General features: G+C 37.9%; 1 protein-coding gene and 1 long non-coding RNA gene across 32 annotated transcripts in view; one reads left to right on the forward strand and one right to left on the reverse strand.

Annotated features, from left to right (window-relative positions):
• Nucleotides 1-26,733, forward strand: part of Para (sodium voltage-gated channel paralytic) — a 51,027-nt gene extending 24,294 nt beyond the window's left edge. For 7 of the 30 annotated variants that reach the window (XM_072889516.1, XM_072889518.1, XM_072889526.1 and 4 more), the window contains 15 exons: nt 194-367; nt 475-825; nt 941-1,175; nt 3,562-3,693; nt 4,026-4,158; nt 4,253-4,377; nt 4,519-4,778; nt 4,856-5,029; nt 8,852-8,974; nt 12,631-12,753; nt 12,935-13,129; nt 13,220-13,465; nt 13,799-14,069; nt 15,456-15,760; nt 15,980-26,733. In XM_072889516.1, the coding sequence (XP_072745617.1) occupies nt 194-367; nt 475-825; nt 941-1,175; nt 3,562-3,693; nt 4,026-4,158; nt 4,253-4,377; nt 4,519-4,778; nt 4,856-5,029; nt 8,852-8,974; nt 12,631-12,753; nt 12,935-13,129; nt 13,220-13,465; nt 13,799-14,069; nt 15,456-15,760; nt 15,980-16,765 (3,633 nt within the window). In that variant the 3' untranslated portion in view covers nt 16,766-26,733. Of the gene's footprint in view, nt 1-193; nt 368-474; nt 826-940; nt 1,176-3,561; nt 3,694-4,025; nt 4,159-4,252; nt 4,378-4,518; nt 4,779-4,855; nt 5,030-5,848; nt 5,972-8,851; nt 8,975-12,630; nt 12,754-12,934; nt 13,130-13,219; nt 13,466-13,798; nt 14,070-15,455; nt 15,761-15,979 lie in introns of all 30 variants that reach the window. The other 23 variants (XM_072889519.1, XM_072889524.1, XM_072889529.1 and 20 more) reach the window with 7 other exon arrangements.
• Nucleotides 241-27,392, reverse strand: LOC140664439 (uncharacterized). 2 transcript variants are annotated; one of them, XR_012046455.1, is made up of 3 exons: nt 27,274-27,392; nt 450-1,321; nt 241-322 (listed from the first exon to the last, which is right to left on the reverse strand). It is a non-coding gene; the product is annotated as an uncharacterized lncRNA (long non-coding RNA). The 2 variants fall into 2 exon arrangements; XR_012046456.1 differs by having other exon boundaries at nt 27,264-27,333.
• Between the last annotated feature and the right edge of the window lie 444 nt (nt 27,393-27,836).

Genomic DNA, 27,836 nt, shown 5'->3' on the forward strand with positions numbered 1-27,836 from the left:
TGCATGGATATTATATATTTAAATATATTTATATATTAAAGAAAGGTTATATAAAAATATTCAAAAACTATTAAAATATTAAAAATTTTCAAGAATTTCAAATATCTCTTCGTGATTGAATTGTTTAAAGACTTTCAGTGAGATTGAAAAGTTGGAATATTTAATCGATAATTTATTATAATTGAAATTCTAGTTCTTCACCGCAACATTCGGTATCGAAGCCACTCTGAAGTTGATAGCGATGAGTCCAAAATATTATTTTCAAGAAGGCTGGAACATCTTTGACTTTATAATCGTCGCTCTTTCACTTCTGGAGTTGGGTCTGGAAGGTGTACAAGGTCTATCGGTATTACGATCATTCAGATTGGTGAGTGTCATATATATATATATATATTTTCTCTCTTGCATTTTTCTATTATAATTAAAAATTCCGAATAAAACAAACGGACCGTAAAAATAAATGATTCTTTTCAGCTAAGAGTGTTCAAGTTGGCTAAATCGTGGCCTACGCTGAATCTGCTAATCTCCATCATGGGCAGAACGGTGGGTGCGCTGGGTAATTTGACGTTCGTATTGTGCATCATTATCTTCATCTTCGCCGTGATGGGTATGCAGCTTTTCGGCAAGAATTACATCGACAACGTTCACTACTTCCCGGACGAGGAGTTGCCCAGATGGAACTTTACCGATTTCATGCACTCTTTCATGATCGTTTTCCGAGTACTATGCGGAGAGTGGATTGAGTCTATGTGGGATTGCATGCTGGTGGGCGATGTCTCTTGTATACCATTCTTCTTAGCTACCGTCGTCATCGGTAACTTGGTCGTAAGTATAAGTGCGGAATCTTTGTTGATATTTTTTTTTTATACTTGTTATCGATGCGAAAATCAACACATGATGGAATCATCGTTAAACGGATGTTACTTTTCCATGAACACAGGTCCTGAACCTCTTCTTAGCTCTGTTGCTCAGCAACTTTGGCTCGTCAAATCTGTCAGCCCCGACCGCGGACAACGACACGAACAAGATCGCGGAGGCGATCGATCGCATAGCGCGTTTCATTAAGTGGATCAAGCGAAATATTCTTTACATTGCTAAATTGATGCGAGCCAAACTCACCAATCAGATATCCGATCAGGCGCCAGGTGAGGGACCGTCCAACAGTTGGAAAGAAGGTTTATATCCAATCAGATCGCTTGCTGTGTGCGCTGTGTAGTTTCGTGGCACTGTCTTTCAGTTTTTGCTTTACACTTCTTCTACACATTTGGCTGGTGCCAGTCGGCGACCAAGTAGTAGAACGTATATGATGATCATCTACGATCTATACGACAAACATTCGGGATTTAATAATTTTTTCCTGCTCTTAAGATTAAAAATGGCATACGTTATTTTACATCGCTCACTTTAAGCGTTTGATGCATTTCTTATTGACTTGTCATTTGTACAACAACATTTTTCATGGTTTTAAAATGCATGCATACATACATACATACATACATACGTCGGCTGGCACGTTCGATTTATTATTACGCAGACTCTTTCAATTTTACTTGGTTTGCTATTCTGCTCCGTTAAAAATGAAAGCAAATTTTATTGCATTGTAATAAAATTTGATTTACGAAATCTGATATACGAATAACGAAAAATTTCTTTCGGGATCAATTGAATCTATAGTTATCTTAGATTCAATATTATTTCGGATATAACGAAAAGAAAGAAACTAATAACATTTCATGTTTAATGCACGGTGGGATTAATTGCAAATTAAATTTTGTTTCGCTGATTAGCTGCCTGGCAGTTATACGTTGCTATGCATCCTATTTTGGGAACGCATTTTACTACGTAATTTCAGTGGATGAAGTTGTCAACGAGATGTTGGTCGTCTCTTCAGCGGATTTAGCATTAAGCAAAATTTAGACATATGTATATATATAGTATATATATATATATATATATATATATATATATATATAAGAATTTGCGTGATGCGTGTCGCATTTCTGTCAATGGATATAAATTTTCGATTAAAAAATTCATTTGCCTGAAGAACGGATACGTTGACACAGAATGTTGTGGTGGAATGTGAGGTTCTAAAGATGTACATCTTTGACTAAAGATCAACAGATTGAATTATGAGTAGCTTTTTCAAATATCATGCATTGTTAAAACTATACAGGGTGCCCCATTTTAATTCCTCCAGTCGAATATCTCGAAAACCAAGCCTGGGAGAGAAAAATGGTTCAGACATGTGTTGTATGGTTTCGAGGGAGCCATAAGATGATACCATTGGTTTGACCTTGAAGAGTCATTTAAAGGTCACGTGAAGGTCATTTTTAATTTCTTAAATGGAACCTACTATTTTTCATTACATATTTTTGTAGCTGACTTCGAGAACTTTCCAAAACACTACGATAAAATGTTTTTTCATTAAACACTTTTCGAGTTATAAGGCTTCAAAGTTGCAATATTTTGACATAAAATACAAGATATCTCTCGTAAAATACTCATTTCTCGATTATCTTACCCTAATACTTTTATGCGCGGAATAATGAGACGAATCAATTGGTGTAAAGAAAACACATAGTTATCTTTAAGAAAAAATCTGAATTTGCAACTAGCAATTACACATTTTTACTTTAACATAATTATGTGTTTTAATTACGCCAATTGATTTGTCTCGTTATTCTGTGCATAAAAGTATTAGGGTAAGATAATCAAGAAATGAATATTTTACGAGAGATATCTTGTATTTTATGTCAAAATATTGCAACTTTGAAGCCTTATAACTCGAAAAGTGTTTAATGAAAAAACATTTTATCATAGTGTTTTGGAAAGCTCTCGAGATAAGCTACAAGAATATGCAAAAATATATAGGATGTTCCATTTAAGAAATTCAAAATGGCCTTCACGTGACCTTCATGTGACTCTTCAAGGTCAAACTAATGGCATCATCTTATGTCCCCCTAGAAACCATATAACTTTTGTCTGAAACATTTTTTCGAATTTTCTATATTTTTCGAGATATTTCACTGGAGAAATTAAAATGGGACACCCTGTATATTCTTCATCTTGATTTATAAAGGAAATTTCTTTATTTCGATTTTTTAAATTTACCTGCACCGTTAGCAAAATCAACATTGATTCTGCGATTTGTTTATTTATGAAAATGCTAGAAATCACTAGAGATTTTCACAAATGTCACATGTCAATGCAGCAGGTATCACGCGTAAAATAATTTACGATGCGAATCGAGGTCGCATCGTTTTCAAAACGAGTTACTTTTTTTTTTATATCACTGACTACAAATGACACTGTACACAATTGCATGCAAACAATATCATCACGTTACACTAATCCTGATTCCTCAATCCGATGTACTGGGGATCGCGACGGAAAACAATGCATATACGTGTATGTGAAAAAACATGTACTTATATTATACATGTATATGTATATGGGAAGAGGATTTTGATCTGCATAATTTTCAGCGTGTTCCGATTTGTTTTCCGATACGAACCTCCTGTTATAAGAGCAGGTTAGAGATTTTGTATAACTGTGCAGATGGGATTGATCGCGATGGGGACCTAGATCTTGCAGATGGCGAATTGGATGCGTACAGAGACAAGAAGAGCGCCAAAGAGCTCAACCAGCTTGAAGTAGCCATTGGCGATGGGATGGAGTTCACCATTCACGGTAAGTACATCGGAAATTAAGATTATTAATATAATCTTTGATATATATAGTAATAATAATCTTGTTTTGTTTACAATCAACAGAGATATTCCAATGGATATAATTTTATTTTATAAACTTTTTTTTGCACTTCTCAGTGTTTTTGCTGAGAGTAATCACAGAAAGTGTAATGAGCTTCTAAATTTCCCTCATTTAGGAATTAAAAGAGTGTTATGTTTTTTCTTTTCATCTTGAGATTCTCATATATAACTCCCATTATTCATTAAATTTTGCACACTGAATAATGTCGCTGTAGCGTGATTAATATATCGAATCTGCCTTTCTTCCTAAAGGAGATTTGAAGAACAAGCTGAAGAGAGGCAAGCTGTGCATGAACAATACAAAGGTTATCGCGAATTCAATTAATCACCACGATTATAGACTCGACAACGATTATATTAATCAGAACGAGGATGACACCATCAGGTCGGTTAACTTTTTTTTTTTTTTTTTTAAGTTATTTATTCCTTCGAGGTATGTTGTCAAAGCTGTTCCTTATTCGAGTGTTTCTTTTCAACAGTAATAAATCATACGGCAGCCACAAAAACCGGGCATTTAAGGACGAAAGTCACAAAGGCAGTATGGACTCGTTGAATGGCGAGGAGAAGAAAGATGCCAGCAAAGAAGATTTGGAGCAGGAAGAAGGTAGATCTGATGCAACTTTGAAGTTTATATTATAACTTGGCGAAAATTCTTTGAAAATTTTAGAAGAAAGATTAGCGAATTGCTGGATTGAAGGAAACTTTATTTTATGGAACTGATGAATAAAAAATCTGTACAACTCAGATCTAGAAGACGAGGGCGAAGAAGGTGACGAGCTCGACGTCGACATCATACACGCGGACGAAGATCCCATTCAATCGAATTATCCTTCCGACTGCTGTCCGGAAAATTGCTACAAGAAATTCCCATTCCTGGCCGGTGATGACGACGCTCCGTTTTGGCAAGGTTGGGCGAACCTGCGATTAAAGACCTTCCGGCTGATCGAGAACAAGTACTTCGAGACTGCCGTCATCACCATGATCCTTCTGAGTAGCTTGGCCTTGGTAAATTTGTTATCTTACTTTTTTTTTATTCAAAGAGCTTTATTCAAAAAGCAATCAATCAACTGAACGACTTGCAGGCTTTGGAGGACGTTCATCTGCAACAACGACCTGTCCTACAGGACATATTGTATTACATGGACCGAATATTCACTGTGATATTCTTCCTCGAGATGTTGATCAAGTGGCTGGCTCTAGGATTTAGGAAGTATTTCACAAACGCCTGGTGCTGGCTCGACTTCATCATCGTCATGGTAAGTCGTCACCTTTTTTTTTTTCTTCAATATCTTAATCCAATTATGAGAATGTTTAATTTTGTACAACGTGTGCAATTGACATAGACCGCTCGTTGATTTAATGTCTGCAAAAGACTCGCCCAATAAAGATTTAGACGCATAAATGAAGATCTCGACACGCTAAAAGCTCAATTGCACACTTGGCGAATAATTTACGAGAGGAATCTTGTCGTTCTCTCGAATGACTTCGTACACGTGCCAATCATTCGTCGTATATGAACTTACGTCATTTCGGAGAAACCGTGAAATTGCGATATCGTAGCAATCTTAAGTTAACAGCAGTCAACAATCTCGGTCGCACATGTCACGTAATGTCATGATAAAAATAAATCGAAGTCATTCGCGATACGAGGTCGCAGAAAAATGCGCTCGTCCGTGCGCTTCGGATAAAGAGAATTTACATATTTATATGTAAAAGATTTTAAATAATACATACATTTTGTGATAAATATAAATAATTGAGCATTCTAGAGATACAAATCACAGAGTGTCGGCGCACAGATAATAATATAAACACATGTTCCGTTTTTTATTTCATCTCTCTTTCCCCCTTTTTTTCTTTCTTTCCCTTCTTTCACCCTCCTTCCCCCCCCCCCCCTCGCCCCCGCCCCCCAGCCCCCCCCCCTCTCGATCAACTAATGCCGATGTGCGAAGCGGTGGGAGCCGAGCGTGGAAGCTTCCGAGGTGGATTTCTCTTAATCTCTCGATCGTCATTAAGTATTATTGTAAGGACTAACGCAAATTATTTCCCGTCTGATGAATGTTTAATGAAACTAGCTATCACTGATCAACTTGGGCGCAGTCTGGGCCGGCGCAGCCGACATCCCGGCCTTCCGTTCCATGAGAACACTGAGGGCCCTGAGACCTTTACGAGCAGTCTCACGGTGGGAGGGCATGAGAGTAAGTCATCGGTCGACGAGGACTTGAAAGCGAAAGAAATAAAGCATAAAGAAATTGAGCCTGTTATCGCAACGACGTTTGATGGATCGTACGGAGCTAACGGATCGATCGATATATATATATATATATATATATATATATATATATATATATATATATTACGATAGCACGTTTAATTTGTTCGAGCCGAGCGGAGCTCCGATTGACGAGGGACTGCCGGTTTTGCATGAATTGTTCCTTTTTCTCTATCTGTCTCTCTCTCTCTCTCTCTCTCTCTCTCTATCTCTCTCTCTTTCTCTTTCTCTCCTTTTCTTTCTCTCAAAGTAGTCGTGACAGTGTCGTGGCGATAGATCGATTACGAGTCAAGACTACTCAAAGTCGTTTTAGAGGATCGAAGGTTTAAGCTTTGACTAATATCTCTCTCTCTCTCTCTATCTCTCTCTCTCTCTCTCTCTCTCTCTCTCTCTCTCTCTCGCTCTCTCTCTCTTGATAGCAATATATGATTTATTTTTGCAAGAAACTTCTCTATCTTTCAAACGTACTTCTACAATTTTTATTTAATAACAATTTATTAGTTGTATATTTTTTAAATTTGTGGAAAATATAATATTCCGAATTTTTGACTCCTATTTTCTCGCCTTTCTTTAATTTCGTTCTATTCGCGGGATCGAGAAAGAAATGATTATATGTATATTAATGTTGTGAATGAATAGTCAAGGTGGAGATTGGATCCTTTAAAACGAGCTGGATTTATCTCGGCTCGATTCCGATCCATTGCGAATTCAATGAATCTCGATGGAGCACGTTATCGATCCGTTGGACGCGGACGCTCGAAGCTTCGGCTTTGGAATATTCGTTGTGATAAGTGAGAAGGAGAAGATAACATAGATGGGAATAAATGGGAAAGGAACAGCTACGGCGGGTGTAGCTTGTGTATTACGGTGTACTATGATGTGCTTACCAGATGTGCAGAGATACACTGGCGTCTCTACTTGGTGTCTGCACTGATTCTGGAGTCATTGTCGTACTAGCTAAAGTCGCCTATGTACGCCTTTTTTTTAAGAGTCTCTTGGTACCAGTGATCGTTGTGCAAAATATACCAGTATATTTATATATAATATATAATATATGTAATTATATATTATATATATATGCTTTTTGTGTAGTGTAAAAACTTCCTTGTATGTACGTGTGTGTGCGCGCACGCGTGTGTGTGCGTGCGTGCGTATGAATGCTACGTGCGTCAACGCGCGCGATATGTAATATGTTTATCTCAAGATATGTAATATTTTTCTCAGACCATATCGCGACGCCCCAACGCGAGAGTAACATATCTCTAAAAACTACTCTTCTTCGATAAATAATTAAGATGTAATCTGATGAATATTACCTTTTAATTTACTTAAAAATTTTATTTCGATTTTTTTACACAATATTTATACTCTTATTTTATTAATTTTATTATTATATTTTTAAAATATTTTAAATTTTCATCTAATTTTTTTTAAATAATTTCCTTTCATTAATTTTTAACTTAGCAAGAATCCCACCTTTATCATTTTTTATATTAAAATGAATAAGTAGGTACACATATATTTTTCTTCTATTAAATTCTAATTTTCATTTTATTCTTATTTTAATAATCATTAATTCTTTTATTTTAACTTGTATTTATATCAATTTAATAAATTTAACAATATATTTTTATTCACATAAATGTATCTTGTTCGTAATTTTGCTCACGCAATGACGTTACAATGCGTAAATTAAAATGAGAGACTCGCGTGGTGCGACGTGATTGCAAGTATGACAAACCTTTTTCGTCTGTTTCAGGATGCAGCCGATAGTACTTGCTCGTAATGATAATCCCTACCGAGCTGTTTGTCGTTCTATCTCTATCTCTGTCTTTGATTGTGTGTGTGTGTCTATATACATATATATATGTGTGTGTATATAAATGCATATGTATCTTCCTACGTACAATATATATATGCACATACACACAGTCATGTATATCTCCTGATAATTGTTAAATGCTAAATGTGCCGTACCTGGAATCTCTTTATGCCTCTATCTCCCTTCTTTATATATTTGTCGTATCATATTAACGTAGTCTTATTCTCTCTAAGTACCGTCACGCATCCTTCGCTTATCATTTTCAAAATATTAATTATCAATTTTTCACTTGTGACGAAACACATAAAAATATCTCTACGCGAAACGTCATTTTTATTTTTTGCAACCGTTTAAAATCTTTGTACCTATATATATATAGATATATATGTTTCAAAGAAATTTAAATTTAAATTTAAATTATTGTCAATATAATGAGTACTTTGTATTATTGATAGTTTTCTTCTATTATATTTGAATACTATATATTAATTTTCAATAAATTTCGAGGAATAATCATCCAAGATAATTTTCTGCTCCGAGTATGAAGGGAAAAAAAGGTATAAATACTTTTCGCGACACATTAATTTGATTAATTTTCCCATTTTTTACATAAATCTTCGAAAGTGGCGGTACTTATGGAAAAATGATATACTAATGTACATATGAGTATATACATATATATATATATATCTCTATATAGATATAGAAAATGTCGGCTCTCCACAAATCGACAGCCCCCTGAATTTTCGTCTTTGTACAGATGTCTAAATGTCTCGATCTGTCAAGGAGTCGAAGAAACGCCAGTAAAACGTCGATCTCGGCCGTCACTGTTAAACTTTCTCTCCTTTTTTCCTCACCTTATTTGTCCCGTCCATCTGGATGGACGTCCCCCGGAATTGATCGGAATTGATCAAGTCTCCTACCCCTCTTATCCACTCGTCTGTCTACCTCTCGCTGTGATTCGCTCTCGTTTCTCGCTCGCAGGTATCGCTCATTAACTTCGTAGCGTCGCTCTGTGGCGCTGGCGGGATTCAAGCCTTCAAAACAATGCGGACCCTAAGGGCCCTAAGGCCGCTCAGGGCGATGTCTAGAATGCAGGGGATGCGGGTATGTAACCCACCGTCTCAGCAGACCTTGTTACTCGCTATCTACCGCTGTCTGCCGCTGGTGACGGCAGAGTCGAATCTCCTCTTCCCCTCCCACGACGGCACTCTACATATCCGTCTACGTTCAGTTCCGGTAGCAGTTTTGGGAGCAATTTACTCCGCCGTTTGATTATGTTAGCCCCCGCGAAGAATATAACCCCGCCGGGAGAATATAACGGTATTTCTGGGTAATCGCATCGAAAGAATGTCCGTTGGGACAAATATTCTTTGATACGAATATCTACTTGTGTAGCCATTAAAAATAATTGTAATGTAATAATATTATTGAGAGGATTGTGATATGGATATGAAAGTAATCGCGTGATACTAAGTAAGACGCATTTAATGCTTTATTTATGATCAATTAATCTTATTTGGAATTGTGAAAATTTTACATAGATATTTAAAATAATAATAATTCGAAAATTAAAAAAATGTACACTGCAAGGAAAAAAATTTATTGTAACTTTTTATTCCTGAAATAGATATAGGGAAGGGTTTCATCTTTGTGTGCGCTATGCGTCATTGAATCTGTGTTATTGATTTTTATTTACAATCTTTTATAAATCATTGTTAGATTATATTTTGCTGTTATTTCCAATTCTTTTACCTTTATATATTGCAAGCGCGATATCGATACTATACTTATTTGATTAAATTCTCGCAAGCGACTGGGAACAATGATTCTCAGATTCGGATACGGATTCGAAAGTCATTATCGTTTCCCTTCTCTTACACGAAAAATTCGATAAACAGACCGACCGACCATGTTCATCAAGAGCCTGCATTGTTGTCAGTTATAATTTTAATAATTGAAAGTCACGATGTCTCCGCTATCAGCTTCATATTTCTTAATCAGGAATTTAATTCTGTTTAATCTGAAATACTTGGATTCTTTAAATGATTGTTTTTACATTTAATTCTATTTTTCTCAATGTTTTTATGATATATATTCTTTTAACAGAATCGATATTTTTGGAAATTGTTTGTACATATTATTACCCATGCAAATATGATGACGTCCATTATAAATAATCTTTATGGAATATGTTAACATTTATAATACGCAAAAAAATGTTTTCATATTTCAATATAAGATTCAGAAACTTTGACGTGTACGACGATGTCGACTCTTGACAAACTACGATATCGTCGGTGCTGTAATATCGAAAACTCGATATTACATTTTTCCTCCTGTTGCACGTGGATATGCTAAAATAGAAGCAGTCGCGCGAATGCACAGCAGAGCTTAGAAATGCAAATGCGTGGAGCAAAACAGCGTGTAGATGATGCGTTCACGAAATCGGTCGACACACTCATGAAAACACGCACCATACATAAGGACACGCGCTTTATCTCACATACGTTATCTTTGATGTACGTGTTGCGTCGTCTTCTTTATCTTCGCGAGGAAAAAACCCTTTTCTCTGTGTAAAGTAATTTTGCAAAAAGACATTCGAACGTGAAGATCGAGATGAAAGCATCCCGTATATACCTGACCTAGCTCCACGAACTCTATGATAGCGGGTCCAAAAGTTTCACTCGTATTAAGAAAAAATAAAATAAATTTCACATTTGTATTCATATCGCATTTTAAGATTAAATATGTTAGACTGTTGAAAAAAATTAGCAAGTTTATTTATTCTGATTTATTGGACAATTGTATATTTGAATATGCGATATGAGTGCACACACAGGGTATACTTTATTCGTTTTTCACTATACACATGACGCGAAGTAGTGATAGCTTTATGATCGCCCTTTATGATCGCCATGATAATAATCACAAATATATTTCCTCGCAAATATACTTATCATACTTTTATCACATACTCGCAACACAAGGTCGCTGAGACACTGGGTGTAGTAATTACTGTCATCCCACGCCCTGACACTTCTTCTATTTTACAGTAGCTCGCTGCAAGGTGCTCCTCGGGGCGCTCGACATTTTATTTCTTGCCTTTTGGTTTTGCACGAAACCACACGAAGATTTTAGAATTCATAGAATTTTTATTACTGAATTTATATATGATTTATATATTCTCTAGAACTTTTAATTTGCAAAAATTTAAGTACGCGCAAATCTAATTAAAAATATTCCTTCCAAAGAATCATTTTCACTCAATTTATACGAATAATTCTAGGGAACATATTAATCGGACGGATCAAAAACTATCTAGAAATTTTAATTGCAAAAGTTATATTATATATTGAATGTCTTCCGAAAGGAGAGAGAAGAAAGGATTTTTTTGAACAATTTTTATCCGCTTTAATTATCAGTTGCAAATATTTAATCTTTTGATATTAAATAATTTAATAATAATTATTCCTCAAACAGAAAATTAAAAAGAGATTTTATTAACTATAAAAAATTTTATTTATTTTTCAATATTAAAAAGTTGCTTAGTTCAATATTCAATATCATTAGATTTTGAGGAAATGTTCAATAAAAATTGTACAAATGTGAAAGAGCGTTATGTATACATTTTTTCTGGGATATTCTGTATATAAACTGCTTGGCCGTAATATCTGTAATTAAATTGCTTAGTGAAAGCTTGAATGCTTGCTTGCTTGCTTTCGTCAGCTTTTTGTTTGTGCTGCAACTTGCATCTGCTTTACATGTTGAACTTGCCTGAGATTGCTTTCTTTAGTGTATGTATGTACCCAAATACTTGTAGATATAAATTACACGATGCGCATATCAGTCACTGATCCACGATCACTCAAAATCACATTCACACTAATTTATAATAAATAATTATATATTAGTTTTAATCCTTTTTACTTAAATTGCATACACACACACACACACACACACACACTAATAATAAAAATACGCGTAAATATCAATATTTATGTAATGATTCGTATACATATATAATTAAAAGTAAGCAAATTATTTAACAATAAAGTTTACTTGCATCGATATAAGAAAGAATGATTTCTTGTGTGTATGCAAATTGAAAATCTCAAAGTATTTCAATTTTCTCTACTTTTCTCAATTTTTTTGACTTTTAATTCACTTGATTCACGTCTACTTATAATATTCATCATGTATTGACACAATCAATCAAAGGGATCTACTCAAAAACGCTTGCAAAGCCAAAATATCACGCACAGAATTAAAAGCTATTGCACACAGAAATGCAATATACATATATATATATATATATAAATAAATATTAGATTAAATTTTTATATTATTATTTGTGTATTAATATTAAATTATATAGCTATTTTTTATATGAAAGATAATTTATAATATATATTTCTAATAAATAAATTATATTGTTTGTGTTTATTAAGTAGAAATTTTTATAATTATTTATCTTAATATTTTTCACTTTTCTGCAAAAAATATAAAATTGTAAATTTTTTTCAAAATAACACCTATATAAGAATTATTTTTCTTTTTTTGAAAATATAAAACTGTCTATTTTCTTCTTTTACAATCAGTTTTTTATAAAATAAATAAATTTTATGTATTTTGGATCTTTCATTAAAACACAAGCACGTGCATAGCGCGTGTAACAATCGCGTAGTCGAACATAGATGCTAAAACATTTAATTAAACATCAAAGTGTGATGTCGCGTTTAATCATACTTCGTCTCTCATAGGTAGTCGTTAATGCCTTGGTCCAAGCCATTCCATCTATCTTCAACGTGTTGCTGGTATGCCTTATTTTCTGGCTTATATTCGCTATCATGGGAGTACAGCTATTCGCTGGCAAATATTACAAGGTACGTACATTGCGCAGATATAAAAAATCCATGATCAATCTTTACGCAAGATTATTTATATCCTATAGTTTTTAAACTTATTTTCAGAATTTTTCTCTCGAAAACTGTCATTAAAAAAAAATAAATAAATAAAAAGTACAGTGTGCATCATAAAATTTAATTTCGGATTATTATGCCGCAGTGCGTCGACGTGAACAAGACGACACTCAGCTACGAGATAATACCAGATCGGAACGCCTGCTTCGCAGAGAATTACACGTGGGAGAACTCACCAATGAATTTCGATCACGTCGGGAAAGCATATCTGTGCCTATTCCAAGTGGCGACTTTCAAAGGGTGGATCCAAATCATGAATGACGCGATCGATTCCAGGGAGGCGAGTATAGTCTCGTAACAGCTTCCTTTTTTTTCTTATCGATATTTATTACACATTCTAACGCACTCTTTTTCTTTCTTTTAATTTCAGGTCGGCAAGCAGCCGATTCGCGAAACAAACATTTACATGTACCTCTACTTCGTGTTTTTCATTATATTTGGATCGTTTTTTACCCTCAACCTATTCATTGGTGTGATCATCGACAACTTTAACGAGCAAAAGAAGAAGGCTGGCGGATCCCTCGAGATGTTCATGACAGAAGATCAGAAGAAATATTACAACGCCATGAAGAAAATGGGCAATAAGAAGCCTCTGAAAGCCATTCCTCGACCGAGGGTAATTTATACAAATAATATACACACATACGGGCTGTATCATACATGTATATATACATCTACATAGATCATTATATAAATCTGAACGTGCAAATTTGGCGTAATATTATTTAATAATTTAATATTTTCAATATTTTACTTAAAAATTTAAACTTAATGTTATAATTTAATATTGAATAATTTGAAAACCATTGTGACTTTGACATTAATTTTATTAAAAATGTTCGACTTTAATTAATTTCAGAATACTATTTTCTACTTTTTGTTTATTCGCAAGTATAGCGCGGGTAACTATACCTATATTGATATAAAATATTTCTTTCAACTTTTACAGTGGCGACCGCAGGCGATAGTGTTTGAAATAGTGACGGACAAAAAGTTCGATATGATAATCATGCTGTTCATTGGGCTAAACATGCTCACGATGACGTTGGACCATTATCAACAAACCGCAACGTTCAGCAATGTTCTGGACTATCTCAACATGATATTCATTGTGATATTCACCAGCGAGTGTCTCATGAAGATCTTCGCTCTGCGCTACCACTACTTCAAGGAGCCATGGAACCTCTTTGATTTTGTTGTTGTTATATTGTCAATATTAGGTAATGTAACGTAATGGTTGCGTCAGTCGTATGACCCGAGCGAAACGAAAGCGAAATGTGCGAAAAGGAGCGGCCTGTTAGCTTCTTCTCAATCGACGGAAATTATGATCTAGTTTATCTCTTCGCCTTTAGTACATATACTCGTAGCCGTAGTGTTTCTATCTCACGTGCGAGAACAGATCTCGGCATGCCATGCTATTTCTAATTCTCCGCTATGTTCTTTTTTTTTTTAATGCACGTAGAATCTCTCTTCTTGATTAAGCGGACAGGCCCAACGTTTCGCTCGTGTCTCAACGACTGGTGAATATCATTACGTTACGTAGCCTTACATTGATGTTGATTTTACCTTACCATGCCTAACCCATGACCTTATTCGTATCCTACAAAGTGCCATTGAAATTCAAAATTGAATTGCTAAACTCAGCGTTATTTCGTGTCGAACAAATTATAAAACAAGTATAACTTTTTTTAAATCAGCAATTTTGTCTGCATGGAATTAATCATTCCATTTATTGAATTAATTAAAGTTAGGCAATTTACAATTGTATAAATTTTATAGAATATAAATACATCTCTTGTGAGAGTTATTATTAAGAGGATAAATATTTAATATGGTGACGAGACATAACGCTTTGCTAGAGCGATTCAACACGTTAATCGATATTGCAACAATTATTAATCGAAGTGTCGGGTAAGATCGGGTCTGTATAAAGTAGGTTTTAGATTCTAATTTATTTAGGTTTCGATTATAGTTGAGTGCGTCTCTATTTTCGTATGATATAGTGTAGTAAAAATAATATTTTTTATATTCAGAAAATTATCTTTCATAAAGCACTGCATAATTTCGAATTTAGGCTACGATATATAGCTGCCATATAATCAATTAATTTTGACTTACGCTTTTCATATTTTTCCGACATTTCAAGAGTGGAATTTTAAAAGATAGCATCCGAGTCCTCTTAGGACGCGCATGAAGTTTTACAACAATTAAAGTTTTCGATTTTGTACACCTATAATGCACACACTTCTTAGAACGAGTCTAATGTGAATGTTTTATCTCACGCGGATTTATGCATACTTTTTATCGGAAAGAGAGAAACAGATGATTTTCATTTCTTCGTTTCTACTCATATAATTTGAAAACAAGTTTTATAGAAACTTGAAATTTTAATGCTTCTATAAATCACGCACCTTACTTTCCTAACTACACGATAATTAGATAATCCAAATGCATGTAACCCCGAACCTGTTGAACCGACAATGCACGAGACTTTGATGAATTTATACGAATGAATTCTATGATTTAGGCACCTTTTTCCTCGACATTAATTCAAGTGGAGCCCAGGTCTGGGATTTGCTAAAAATGCTATATTCTTTTCCGCACAGGTCTGGTGCTCAGCGACATTATTGAAAAATATTTCGTATCGCCGACTTTGCTTCGTGTAGTGAGAGTGGCGAAGGTCGGTCGTGTGCTTCGACTCGTGAAAGGTGCCAAGGGTATCCGAACTCTTCTCTTCGCCCTGGCGATGTCGTTGCCGGCCCTCTTTAATATTTGCCTACTGCTGTTTTTGGTGATGTTTATCTTCGCGATATTCGGAATGTCTTTCTTCATGCACGTCAAAGACAAGAGCGGACTCGACGACGTGTACAATTTCAAAACGTTTGGACAGTCCATGATACTGCTATTTCAGGTAACTTTGCAATACATCTTAATAAAAAAAAAAAAAAAAAAAAAACGAATAACAAATAAAGTTGCTCTTCATAACAATATTAAAATTAAAGACAAGATATCATGATATGTAATAAATATATATATATATTTTCAAAAATGATATAAGAAAGAATTTGTGTTTGTTTTTTTAATTGTATTTTGGACACATTGTCAATTACAATGATTTAATAATTGATAGATGTCGACATCGGCCGGTTGGGACGGTGTTCTCGACGGTATAATAAACGAGGAGGACTGCCAGGAGCCGAACAACGAGATCGGCTACCCGGGCAACTGCGGCTCCTCGACGATCGGGATCGCTTATCTGCTCTCGTATCTCGTCATCAGCTTCCTGATCGTCATCAACATGTACATCGCCGTGATTCTCGAGAATTACTCGCAGGCCACCGAAGACGTGCAGGAGGGCCTGACGGACGACGACTATGACATGTACTACGAGATTTGGCAGCAGTTCGATCCGGACGGCACGCAGTACATCAGATACGACCAGCTGTCGGAGTTTCTTGATGTATTGGAACCCCCGTTGCAGATACATAAGCCCAATAAATACAAGATCGTGTCGATGGATATCCCCATATGTAAGGGTGACCTTATGTTTTGCGTGGATATCCTCGACGCCCTCACCAAGGACTTTTTCGCACGGAAGGGAAATCCAATCGAAGAGACGGGCGATTTAGGCGAGGTCCAGGCACGGCCCGACGAAGTCGGCTACGAGCCGGTCTCATCCACCCTGTGGCGGCAGCGCGAGGAATATTGCGCTCGTCTTATACAGAATGCCTGGAGGAAGCACAAGCAGCAACGGCTTGGCGGGCCGAGCGAGGAGAGCGACGATCCGGACACGGATCTGTGCGTACGGCAGACCAAGGTGCTGGTCGAGAGCGACGGTTACGTCACGAAGAACGGTCATCGCGTTGTCATACACAGCCGATCGCCGAGTGTCACTTCGAGAACCGCGGACGTCTGATCGCCAACGTCGTCGTCGCCGCCGTCGCAGCTGCCGCAGCAGCCACCGCCGCCGTCCGTGCGCCGAAAATCGCTCTATCGCAGCAGCCGCAGTCGCAGCAGCAGCAACAGCAGCAGCAGTTGCAGCAGCAGCAGCCGCCGCAGCAGCAGCAGCAGCAGCAGCAACATCGTCGACGACGATGATCACGCATCATCAGCCGCTCGCACTGCTCGTGCGAAGTAGTGGCCGGGCGGGCACCTCGCGTGCGCTCTCCATCGACAGCCTTATAGTTGTATAAATAACAATTCCTCCAACGAGTTGCCTTTAATCGACTTTAAACGAGCCACGACCGTTGGGAGAGAGAGAGAGAGAGAGAGAGAGAGAGAGAGACACGTCGCTAGTTAGACGAGCGTCCGTATATAAAGTACATGAGGAGACTGCGACTGTGCGTCTAGATCAGCAGGTTTGAAAGTGTGCTGCTCTCGCCGATCGCCGATTCTTGCGCGTGTATACGCAATTTTGCCGAAGATCGGCTTCAATCGACCGTGGCGTCCGGATCGCAGAAGATATCGCGAGAGCGCGACACGGCGCTTCAAGATAAACGAGAAGAGAAGCAAGAAGAGAGAGACTACGAAAATAACACGAGGAGAAATAGGAGGAGGGAAGGCCGGAACGTCGCAACGTCCTCTCCGAGTCGACTTCCCCATATTGAGACTCGTGGGACGTGACATCGCGACGGGGAGAGAAAAGGAGAGATGGACTATTTCGCTTTTTCTCGCGAGCCTCGCCTCTGTTCCTCGTCGTTCGATTTAAAGAGTATCCGCGCGCGTTAGCCGCGCGCGACGACGGCCGCGCATCGAGGCGGCGCGCGACCTCTTGTCTACACCATCTTGTACACTTTAGCTCAATCTCGCGAATTCTCTATATATCCGCCGTTTGGATTTTTTACACCGTTTTACAGCAGTTACCCGCCTACTCGCCCCCGCGCGACGCCGCGACGCCTCAGGCGCCGCCGTCGAGCCCCCGTTGCGGCGACATTCGCTTTAAAGAACGAATATTGTATAATCGCAGTTATGGTAGAGGAACGAAGGGAAAGTAGTCGCGAAAGAATGATGATGATGATGATGATGATGATAATGATGACGACGACGACGATGACGATAATGATGTTAACGATGTCGATGATACCGACACGTACGATGATCACTTTCGATTAACGACGATTAGAGGACGAGCGAAAGGAAATTTCGCGGGCGAAAGGGGACTCATTCGTGAAAAATGAAACGAAATGTGCGCGTAGTAGTGTTATACATTCGCTCGGCTTGCAATCTCTCGCGGAAAAAAACGGTGCGCGAAAAACGCTTGGTCGCGCCGCTTCGTTCCACAACCCCCCTCTCCCGCCCCCTTTTTCTCTCGGACCTGTCATGTTGCGACCTCGTCCGTCGGTCCCGAAGGGGGAGCCGCCGCGTCTCACAAGTATAATATACCTAACCGACGCGAATTAATTAACTCGCGGACTGCGAATGTAACACTTCCCCGCCTCTCGCCTCCCCCCCTCCTCCCGATTCTCACATGTGCATTACAGAGATTGTTTCCCTTCCCCTTCCCCTTCTCCTTCCCCTTCCCCTTTCGCGAAGCATCCCCCCACGTTTCGGGGTCAATGTCGACGACGTGTCCGCGTCTCTTTTTGGCCGCGTTCTGGCTCTTTTTCCGATCGGGTTTATCGTGCGCGAAGAACCTTTTGCGTCCCGACCGAGGGAAACCGCTTGTAAATCGTCGTTCCTTTTTCCTCTTTTCTCGGATTCTTCTCACGGATTTATACATATACATATACATATACATATATATATATATATATATATATATATATATGTGTGTGTGTGTGTGTGTGTGTGTGTGTATCTATTTCTCTCTTACTCCCATTTGCCTAATGTGTGCCTCCGCTCTTTCGCCGCCCTTCCCTTTTGACACTTTCGCGTCGCGATACTGTATCACGTACGGCTATAAATGCGTCAAAGAAAAGTGCGTATTGGCTTCTTAAAAAAAAAAAATTAATAATAAATAATAATAATAAGAGAGAGAGAGAGAGAGAGAGAAAAAGGCCGCTGCGCGGAAAGAAAGACGTCCTTACGCAAAATTGTTACCCGACGATTGACAAACGGCCGAAAGGGTTGGAGAGAGAGGGGGGAGGGGGGGGCGCGATTCCGCAGTCTCATCATCTCTCAGCTAGATATTTACACATTTACAAAGAAAAAAAAAAAAAAAAAACTTACACGCAGTCTTACACGACGTAGTAAACGCGCTTCGGAAATAAATAAATTAAAATACATTCTAGTGTATCGTTATTCGAATAATCGCAAACGATCGCCGTGCGCGCGCGCGTAAACCCGTCTCGCGTCGCACAACCCGTAAAACGCTGAAGATATTTTAAATAGGGTTGTTGTAATTATAATTATTCTATTTATTATTATTATTATTATTATTATTATTATTATTATTGTAATTATTATTGTATCGATGGTGCACACAACACGGAGCACGCGCGAAATTTGTTCGTCCGATTCGAACTCTCTCTGGCGTGGTTAATTACAAAGAGAATATACTGTTATATAAAATATAGTTTTATCGCTCCGAAATATATATATATATATATATACATATATATATATATATATATATATATATATATATATATATATATACTGCTCTTTCAGTAGCGAGAGTGTTTCACTTCGAGAGTTCTGAAATCGCGTATCTTGAAAAGCCTGAGAAAGAGAAAATAAGGGGAAAATTAAGAGAAAATAAAAAGAAGAAGAAGAAGAAGAAAGAAGAAGTAGAAAACCTCTATATAGAAAGAGTCTTTTATATTATACACGCGAAAACGAATTGGATCGTACAAGTATTTCTCGCTAATCGGATGATAATGAAAACCCTACGTTGTGCCTTTTGAATAACAGCAATCTTAAGCAAGCTTAAGAAAAGAAAAGAAAAAAAAAAACTTGGGTTTCCCGATATATCGCACCGTTAAATAACGTTTAATCATCGGATCATGGTGAGGCGTCTGATCGCACACACCGTTTAAGCCGCTGCTTTTGTGTTCTCTACATCACGAAAGCGAACCATATCCTCTTCGCTCTCTGTTTCTCAGCACCCGAGTTATCTTTAGTAACGCAGTCGGTGGTGTTCCGGCCGAGCGATTAATAAAAATGCGGAGAATTTAGACGGGTTTACGCACAGAGACTTCGCATGGAATCGCGTCCGTCAAGGTTGCACGCGTCGACCCCGATCGACGTTTGGGCCACGATGGAAAGAGACAGCTCTACGCATTATATTGTTTGCGAGGAGGTCCATTTATTTAAATTAAATAGGACAGCTCCCTTTGCGAAACCCATCTGTCCCAATTAATCGAAAATCGGCACGATTCCTCTCTGCTGGGTCTCATTGTCAAACGTCCCGGAGATAGATTCTCAATTCCTTAACGTGGCCAACCAAGCAGATACACATACACACTTTGTGCTCTTTCCACCGTGGTCGCAATAGCAGTTGGCGATTCCCTCACGAAGTATAAGTACCAATCTCATTTTGCCTCCGCGCAACAACTTACACACAGATCACCAGAGCAACTTTGAACGTGTGTTTAAACAATTTACACTGGCAGTATCAGAGTTTATCGCGATACAACGCGTGACGACGATGACGACACCGATGACGACACTCTGCAACCGTTCGTAAGAATATATATATATATATATATATATATATATATATATATATATATATATTCGTAGTAGTGATGGGCGATCTCGATTCGATTTTCAGAAAATCAATCTTTCTCCTAAAAAAATCGATTCTTTTCTGTTCGATTCTTATACGAATCGATTCTTTTTGTAGAAAATCAAATTTCGATCTGTTGATTTGATATACGTACGTTTAGTGGTGCCAGAAGTGGCGCTTTTCAATCTGCACACGAATGGAAAATTGAATAAATATATTAAAAAAAAAAAAAAAAATGTTTTAAAATATATTTTTATTCTTTTTTTAAATATTTTTGAGTGTCTCCGAAATTAATGTCAAATAATTTTATAAATCAAATTATTTTAAAGTAAAACATAATTTACTATATTTATGCAAATATAATCCATCTTACAAAATCATGACTTTTTAGTTTTTGTTATGTAGCTTTGATTTTTTAGATCGATTTTTAGGGAACCGATTCTTTTGGTCCGACTTTTTTAATAAATCGATCTCAGTTACTTCGATTCAAGATCGATTCAAAAATCAATTCTTTCTTAAAAATCGACCATCACTAATTCGAAGACGGATGCGTGTGTGCAGGATGAGACAAACAGAGCGCCCGCGTCTGTTTCCTCTGCTCTTGACATTTTATTAGTCGTTGGAATAAAAAAAAAAACTCTGCTGTTCGAAAAACATTTATCTTCGCGAACGTTGCATTTTTTTCTTCAAACGCCGACTATCCTTTCCCTTAAAATGTCGAGCGGAGGACAGCTCGAAGAGCGCATCTCGCCCTGCACACGCACACGAGCGAATCGTCGAGATGAAGGAAGAGCGTCATCGCGGTCACGCGCGTGGCGGTGAGCCTAAGTAGGCGGCGAGATATAACAAAAACAAGGAGAGAAATAATAGTGCATGTGTGCGTGTGCGTGTGCGTGTGTGTTAATGCGGATTGTGCGGTGGTTATTTTTCTACGTCTACATCCGCGTAGGGTCGATTGGACGGAGGAAAGGGATGTGCGGGGGGGACCAGACGCGCGCGGGTCGTGAGGGACAACGACGTGGAAGCGGCGGGCCGTTGTTGTCAACAGTCTTTAGACAGGAAGTCGACATGTGGGTGGGGGTGTCGAAATTCGGGCAGAGAGGGAGAACGCGTTCTCGCTGGTCGAGAGCGTCTCTCGTAAAGACCAAGGACCATGACGCGACGGACGTAACAGCGAGAACAAAGGCTGTGTTCAGCATAGATGTTGCTTACAATAATGTAACAGTCTTAATGCAATTGAATATGATTGCTGGATTTACGAGCACTCGGAGATAAAGGATTTAAATGTCATCGTTATATAGATCTAGATCTTTCACGTCTAATAATTGAGCTGCAAGAAAAATATGGGAGAATATTTATGACAGAATTATGACAAATTATATATATATATTATGTGCACTTTTAGTTTATAAAATTAAATGATTAAATTTTTTCTAAATTATAAATTACGCGCGATTTGTAATTAATTTGTAAATTACAAATTCTGTTTTCACTTTACGCTCTTCTCTCTTCGTCAATCACATTCGATTATTATTCAATCGACTGTTTCATCGTCCGAACGCAGCCAATGATGACAATGACGAGGCTAATAAATGACAAAGACAACGTCCACAATTAGAACATCGAAGAGCAGTGGTGTCGTCGTAGATGAATATAATGATATAAAACATTTCAAAAATAACGTCACAAATATTCATTACTTTTACGAAAACATATTTAAATTACAAACAGTGTTTAAGATCTGTCATTGGGAAATTATTGTACAAATAATTCACACGCTATCGGCGAGTTTTTGCTCTGCGACAAAGCTTTGTTTGATATTAATCGTACCTTTTCTACAATTATTTGCAATGCACGAATTTCGAATCGCGAATTATTCGACATTTCTACAGTACCTACATTGGCCACTTAAAAATTCTAAAGCTAAGATCGCTTAAAATGTATATTGCTAAGATTAAATATTGTGTGAAATTTATATTCTAAAGAAAAAAAATATATATATATATATATATATATATATATATATATATATATATGTATATATATATTCACAAATAAATTTATCTCTATACGAAAGTAAAACGTAAGACAAACGATAAGAAGAACGCATGTTCCTAATTGTAAACTGAAAATATTTAGCGCTTCAAAATTGCGTTTCGCTACGTCGCTTTGTCAGACGCATACGCGGGGCTGAAAGTATTTTTTACATCGCACAACCATAAAAATAATCCTTGGCGACGGCGATGCGTATAATCAGGAGCATTTAATATGCCGTCCGCATTTGCAAAGAGACTTTGACTTTTTTTTTTTTTTTTTTATCGCGATAATAAAGTAGTCGAAATGCACTATATATTAATTATGTAAAAACGAAAAGAGATGCGTTTCTTAAAACTTGCAGAGAAATCTGATCAGGATGGCACTAACGCTACCGGATCGCAGGCGTGCAACTGCAACGCAGCTGCGTGCCTGCATCTCGCTCGTTCGAGAACTGTCATCTGAACATGCATTTCCGCACATATGTATCGGTCTTCTCTCCCTCCCCCCTCGACGTTTTTCCGAACCGATCGATCGCGTCTCGCGCCATCGACGTTGTCCCTCGGAATCGCGGCGTCTTGAAAGCGCGACGGACGACGATGACGATGACGATGACAAATCAAAGACGGAAGTGACTTTGCTGCATAGCCGTCGATATCGTTTCGATATATCGAAAAGTATGAAATATATATATATATATATATATATATATATATATATATATATATATATCCGAAAAGGTCCGTCCGGCTCACTCTGTCCCGTACCTCCGAGACTCCCTCCCCGCCCCGTCATCGGTTTGGCCTCCTCTCCCGTGTTGTATAATACGTGCAAATAATTCGATATAATATAATCAAATCGCTTTTCCTCACAATAATAAATATTTTCGACATTACATTCGCGAGTCGACTATGTAGGCAATCGTGTATATAAGTCGATATACGGAAATGATAGATGGGCGACGCGAAACTTTATGGCCTGTCGCGTACACATATTTTTACATCGAACCGAGAAATATTGATTAACGTAAATCAACGTTACGCAATAGCGTACATTTAATTCTCTTCTCGTTAAACACTGTCTCTGGAAAAATCTCGATTGTCTGTTTGCAGAGACGTAAAGAGAAGAGGAAAAGGGCGAAGACGATCGGTTAAATGTCACTTAACTTTATCGAATGTTTATAGGACATAAGCGCATCCGCCGATGAAACGTTTAACGTAAGCCCCTGTAATGTCTCACGAACGTTTATTCTGAGCCCTTAATTGGCTAGGGCATTAGCGTAACATGCTCGTGTTCCGATGTAGATTTGTATGCACAGGACAGGCTTAAACGAGCGACGGACAGTCCAACGAATGTGGCCGCAATCTTCGGAAACGCCTCCTCGACGATTTACATATCGTTCTTCCCCGATTGGAGGCGTTAGACGAAGAGACGAGTGGCTTAAGGCAAATTTGCATGGGTTTCGCTTTTCACGATCGTCTCGATGAGTCACGCAAAGTGAGAAATAAAAAGGCGAATCACGCGATGAAGATAATGGAAGCGTTCTCTATTTCTGTGCTTCGGATATCGACCGGCATAAACGATGATTCAATGTCAAACAATTTGACGGATAATATCCCGAATAACTTGTAGATTGTTGCAAAGTTTCCCTTGAATTCGCAACATCACCGTAATTAGCTTGCGATATAAAATAATTATGATTTTTAAATCAGACATCGTCTCGTGGATTATATCTTTGCGATTCGCATTCGTTGCTGACGATAGAGCTATACTAAAAAAAAAAAAAAAAAAAAAAAAAAATCGGTTACGCAACGCGTTCACTTTGGAGAACCCGTCCGAGATTATCTTGAAAATGCGGACCATCTGCTTTATAAAAGTAGGCTGAAGTAGTCTGTCTGGGCAAATGCGTCGATTCGTCGAAGGATGGAATGTTACAACGCGTGCCGCGCGTTATTCACCACTTCCCCAATAATTTAATCGCAACGTGTTCTCATCGACGTTGAGATTAACATTCCGTCCGTGACATCGAATCGAAGAGGACTGCGAGGGGACCATATCTTACGTAAGATGAGAAAATGTCCGTCGAAAAAGATTGCGTCAAGATATGCGCGAATGCTATGTCGAAGAGCGTGCAAATATTTTTCAGGATTTTTAAAAATCTCTCGCGCTTTAAGAAATATATTATTAAATTACATAACTTATATACAGATTATGTAACATATATCTACATTACGGAACGGCGATTTAGTAATTATCTTCTTCGTTTTATCGTCACTAGGAGAGAAGGAGGAATAGGAAAAAAGAAGAGATGTTTCTCTACTCAAGTCCTTCTTTTTTTTGCTTAAAAAGCCAGTCCTTTCGCTGTCCTCCCGCATTTCTATCTCCGAAATGTATATTATATAAGAGTTGTTTGAGGAGCGAAGGGGAGGGTTGCTTGACAACTGTTGGTGATATCGCGGAAGAAAAGTTTCGCAAGGGAAAAAACACTGTTTGATCGATACATTGTAACCACAAAGACGACGACGACGACAACGATGACAACGACAACGACAACGACGACGACGACGACGACGACGACGACGACAATGATGACGACGATGACGAAGAAGACAATGTCGCTAGGGGGAGGGGGATGGGAGAGCGTGCGTGGTGTGCTTCGTTGAGTTTTGTTAATTTTTTCAAAGTGTACATTAAAAATACAAGCTTTTACGCGACGACGGCTGTAAGATATAACAAAAAAAAATAGGGCTTTCCTTCGTTAAGCGAGGTAAGACGAGGTTTAACGTACTTTCTCCGAGGACGATACTGCCGTTACGTATTGTATAAAAGAAAACTAAGTTAACTAATCGTAAATGCACGAAAAATTTTCTTAAACGGATAGCAACAAAAAGGGCTTTGTAGTGTCTCGATACTCTCGAATCATTAATCCTACGTCGTGAGATAATAAATAATGATATTAATGAAATAAAAAAAAATAAATAAATAAATATGAAACAAAAATCCTAGAGCTGGGCTAAAGCATTGTAAAGACACTTTAAAGCTACGGACATTGTAAAGCTACGGAGCCTGTCGGCCAGTATAAATGAACAAGCAACTGCCATGGGTCATCAAGCTAGGTAGAAACGTGCTAAGAATCCAATTTTAACAAGCTAGCTGTCGAAACATTAAAAAAAAAAAAAACGCGCGAAGGATCGTCCATTAAAAAAAAAAAATCTGCGTATGTATGTATGTATGTGTGTGTGTGTGTGAGTGTATATGAGTGCGTGTGTGCATAATATGTGTGTGTGCGTGCTCGCGCGTGTTCGTGCGGACACGCGGACCGGATGACGCGCGCGTGTCCACGTGTACGCACGCGTGGACAGGCGCGCACGCGCGCGCGCAAGACGAGACACGCGAGGAAAAAAAAATGCGAGAACACAGAGAAGCTCCTCCGTTAAGACATTCATTACTACTTAACAGGATAAAAATAAACAAGAGAAAATATGGGTTATTTGCACAATATTATAAATAATTACTATATTTACTACGATTATTAAATTAAAGAGCAAATAATAAGAGGATAAAAAAACTGTTGTTAAATAATTAATACACAAAAAGAGAGGGGGATGAGCGAAATAAAGAGTAATAATAATAAAATGATTTAATTGTAAGCTAACGATCGATATTGGGTCAAAACGGAAAGCGACGAAGATGATGGGGAGAAGATACGATGAATAAGAAGAAGAAGAAGAAGAGAGAGAGAGAGAGAGAGAGAGAGAGAGAGAGAGAGAGAGGGAGAGATAAGAAAAGAGAAGGAAAAAAAAGGAGGAGGATACGATTCGTTTGTTATCGATTAGTTAACGATCCTTACACATTATATTATTGTAATTATATAAAGTAAACGATTATTATCATAATAGTTACAATTAACAAGTTGTTACCGCTTTGTTATACATAATATAATTAATAATAAGATTAAAAAAAAAAGTAAGAGCGAATGCATCGTTGATTCGTCCTTTACTTATGTAGATACTAAAATACGATCGACTCTATTGTTTTCAATGTCTTCATCGTATCTCTTCGTTTGCTACCCGATTTCATTTCGTTGTCGAAGATTCGGTATTGTCGGCTTACCTCGCCCGGCCACAATATACACACGTTTTACAGAGATATTTTCAATAAACGAAAAAGCTTAACACTCACACAGCAGTTGTACTCTTGTTCACTCTATTGTTCCTAAAAGATTTCTCTCATTATCGATTTAAGTGACAATGACAATAATTGCCTGTGCTATATAAACGCGTATCTTATCATTTCAAGATTTTCTTGATTTTATTTCAGATATATTTTTAATCTCAAAGATTGAAAAACAAGATATTTGATGAAATGTTAATTTAATATAATATATATGTAATATTGGAAATACGAGATCTTTTCATTACTTTTAAAAACAGCTGATTTATCAAATTATAAAAAATAAGTTCTACACGTGCTGAATTAATATAAAGAAATATATATTTTTAAACTTAATTTTTCCAAGATTTTTTATATTTACTTTCTTGCATAATATATTATAAAATCCTACACTCGATCAGATAAAAATAACAGATCTGGAGTGCAAAGGTTAGAATAGGAAGAACTATACAAAAGAGGAGAGCAAAAAAGGTTAGACACGTGGTCTTAAAAAATACTAAAAAAAAACGAGAGAAATTCTGCTCGTCTGTCTGTTTACCTGGACTCACCTGGGGTTCAATCTATTCTTGTTACGGTGTCTACGGTGGAGGGGATGCGCCGACGTACACGTGACACTATCAGATTAACACGGGCAGTGCATTAGTCACGTAGAGCGCGTGGTAGCGCGTGGGTGCTCGCGCGAAGATTTCACGCGAGGCGAAGTCGTGCGAGGAGAGCGATGGGTGGGGTCCGAAGAACGAATCGCTGCCTCGCTTCTTTCCTCGCGTCTCGCAGGCCTCCGACCAGCGGCCGTCCAGACCGCCGTGCCTTTTACGCACGACGACGCGTACGCGACGTTCGACGAGCAATGGCCGTTGCGTCTCGTGTCGAGAGTCGAATATATACCACCGTCACGGACCTGTGCGAGAAGGATGGCTGTTTCGAGGTCACTCGGGTCTCCTTCTCCTTGACGCCGCTTGAGCTAACGAATCAGTGAAACTGGAGCAGCGAGAGAAGTCGCGCAACGAGGCGGACCTGGACGAGTTATTACGCGCGACAATCGAGCTGTCAAGACCGTCTGCGAGAAAGGCGGGAGACGGTAGAGAGAGAGAAAGAGAGAGAGAGAGAGAGT

The sequence above is a fragment of the Anoplolepis gracilipes genome, chromosome 4 (assembly GCF_047496725.1).
Source record: "Anoplolepis gracilipes chromosome 4, ASM4749672v1, whole genome shotgun sequence".
In the NCBI taxonomy this organism is placed as follows: Eukaryota; Metazoa; Arthropoda; class Insecta; order Hymenoptera; family Formicidae; genus Anoplolepis; species Anoplolepis gracilipes.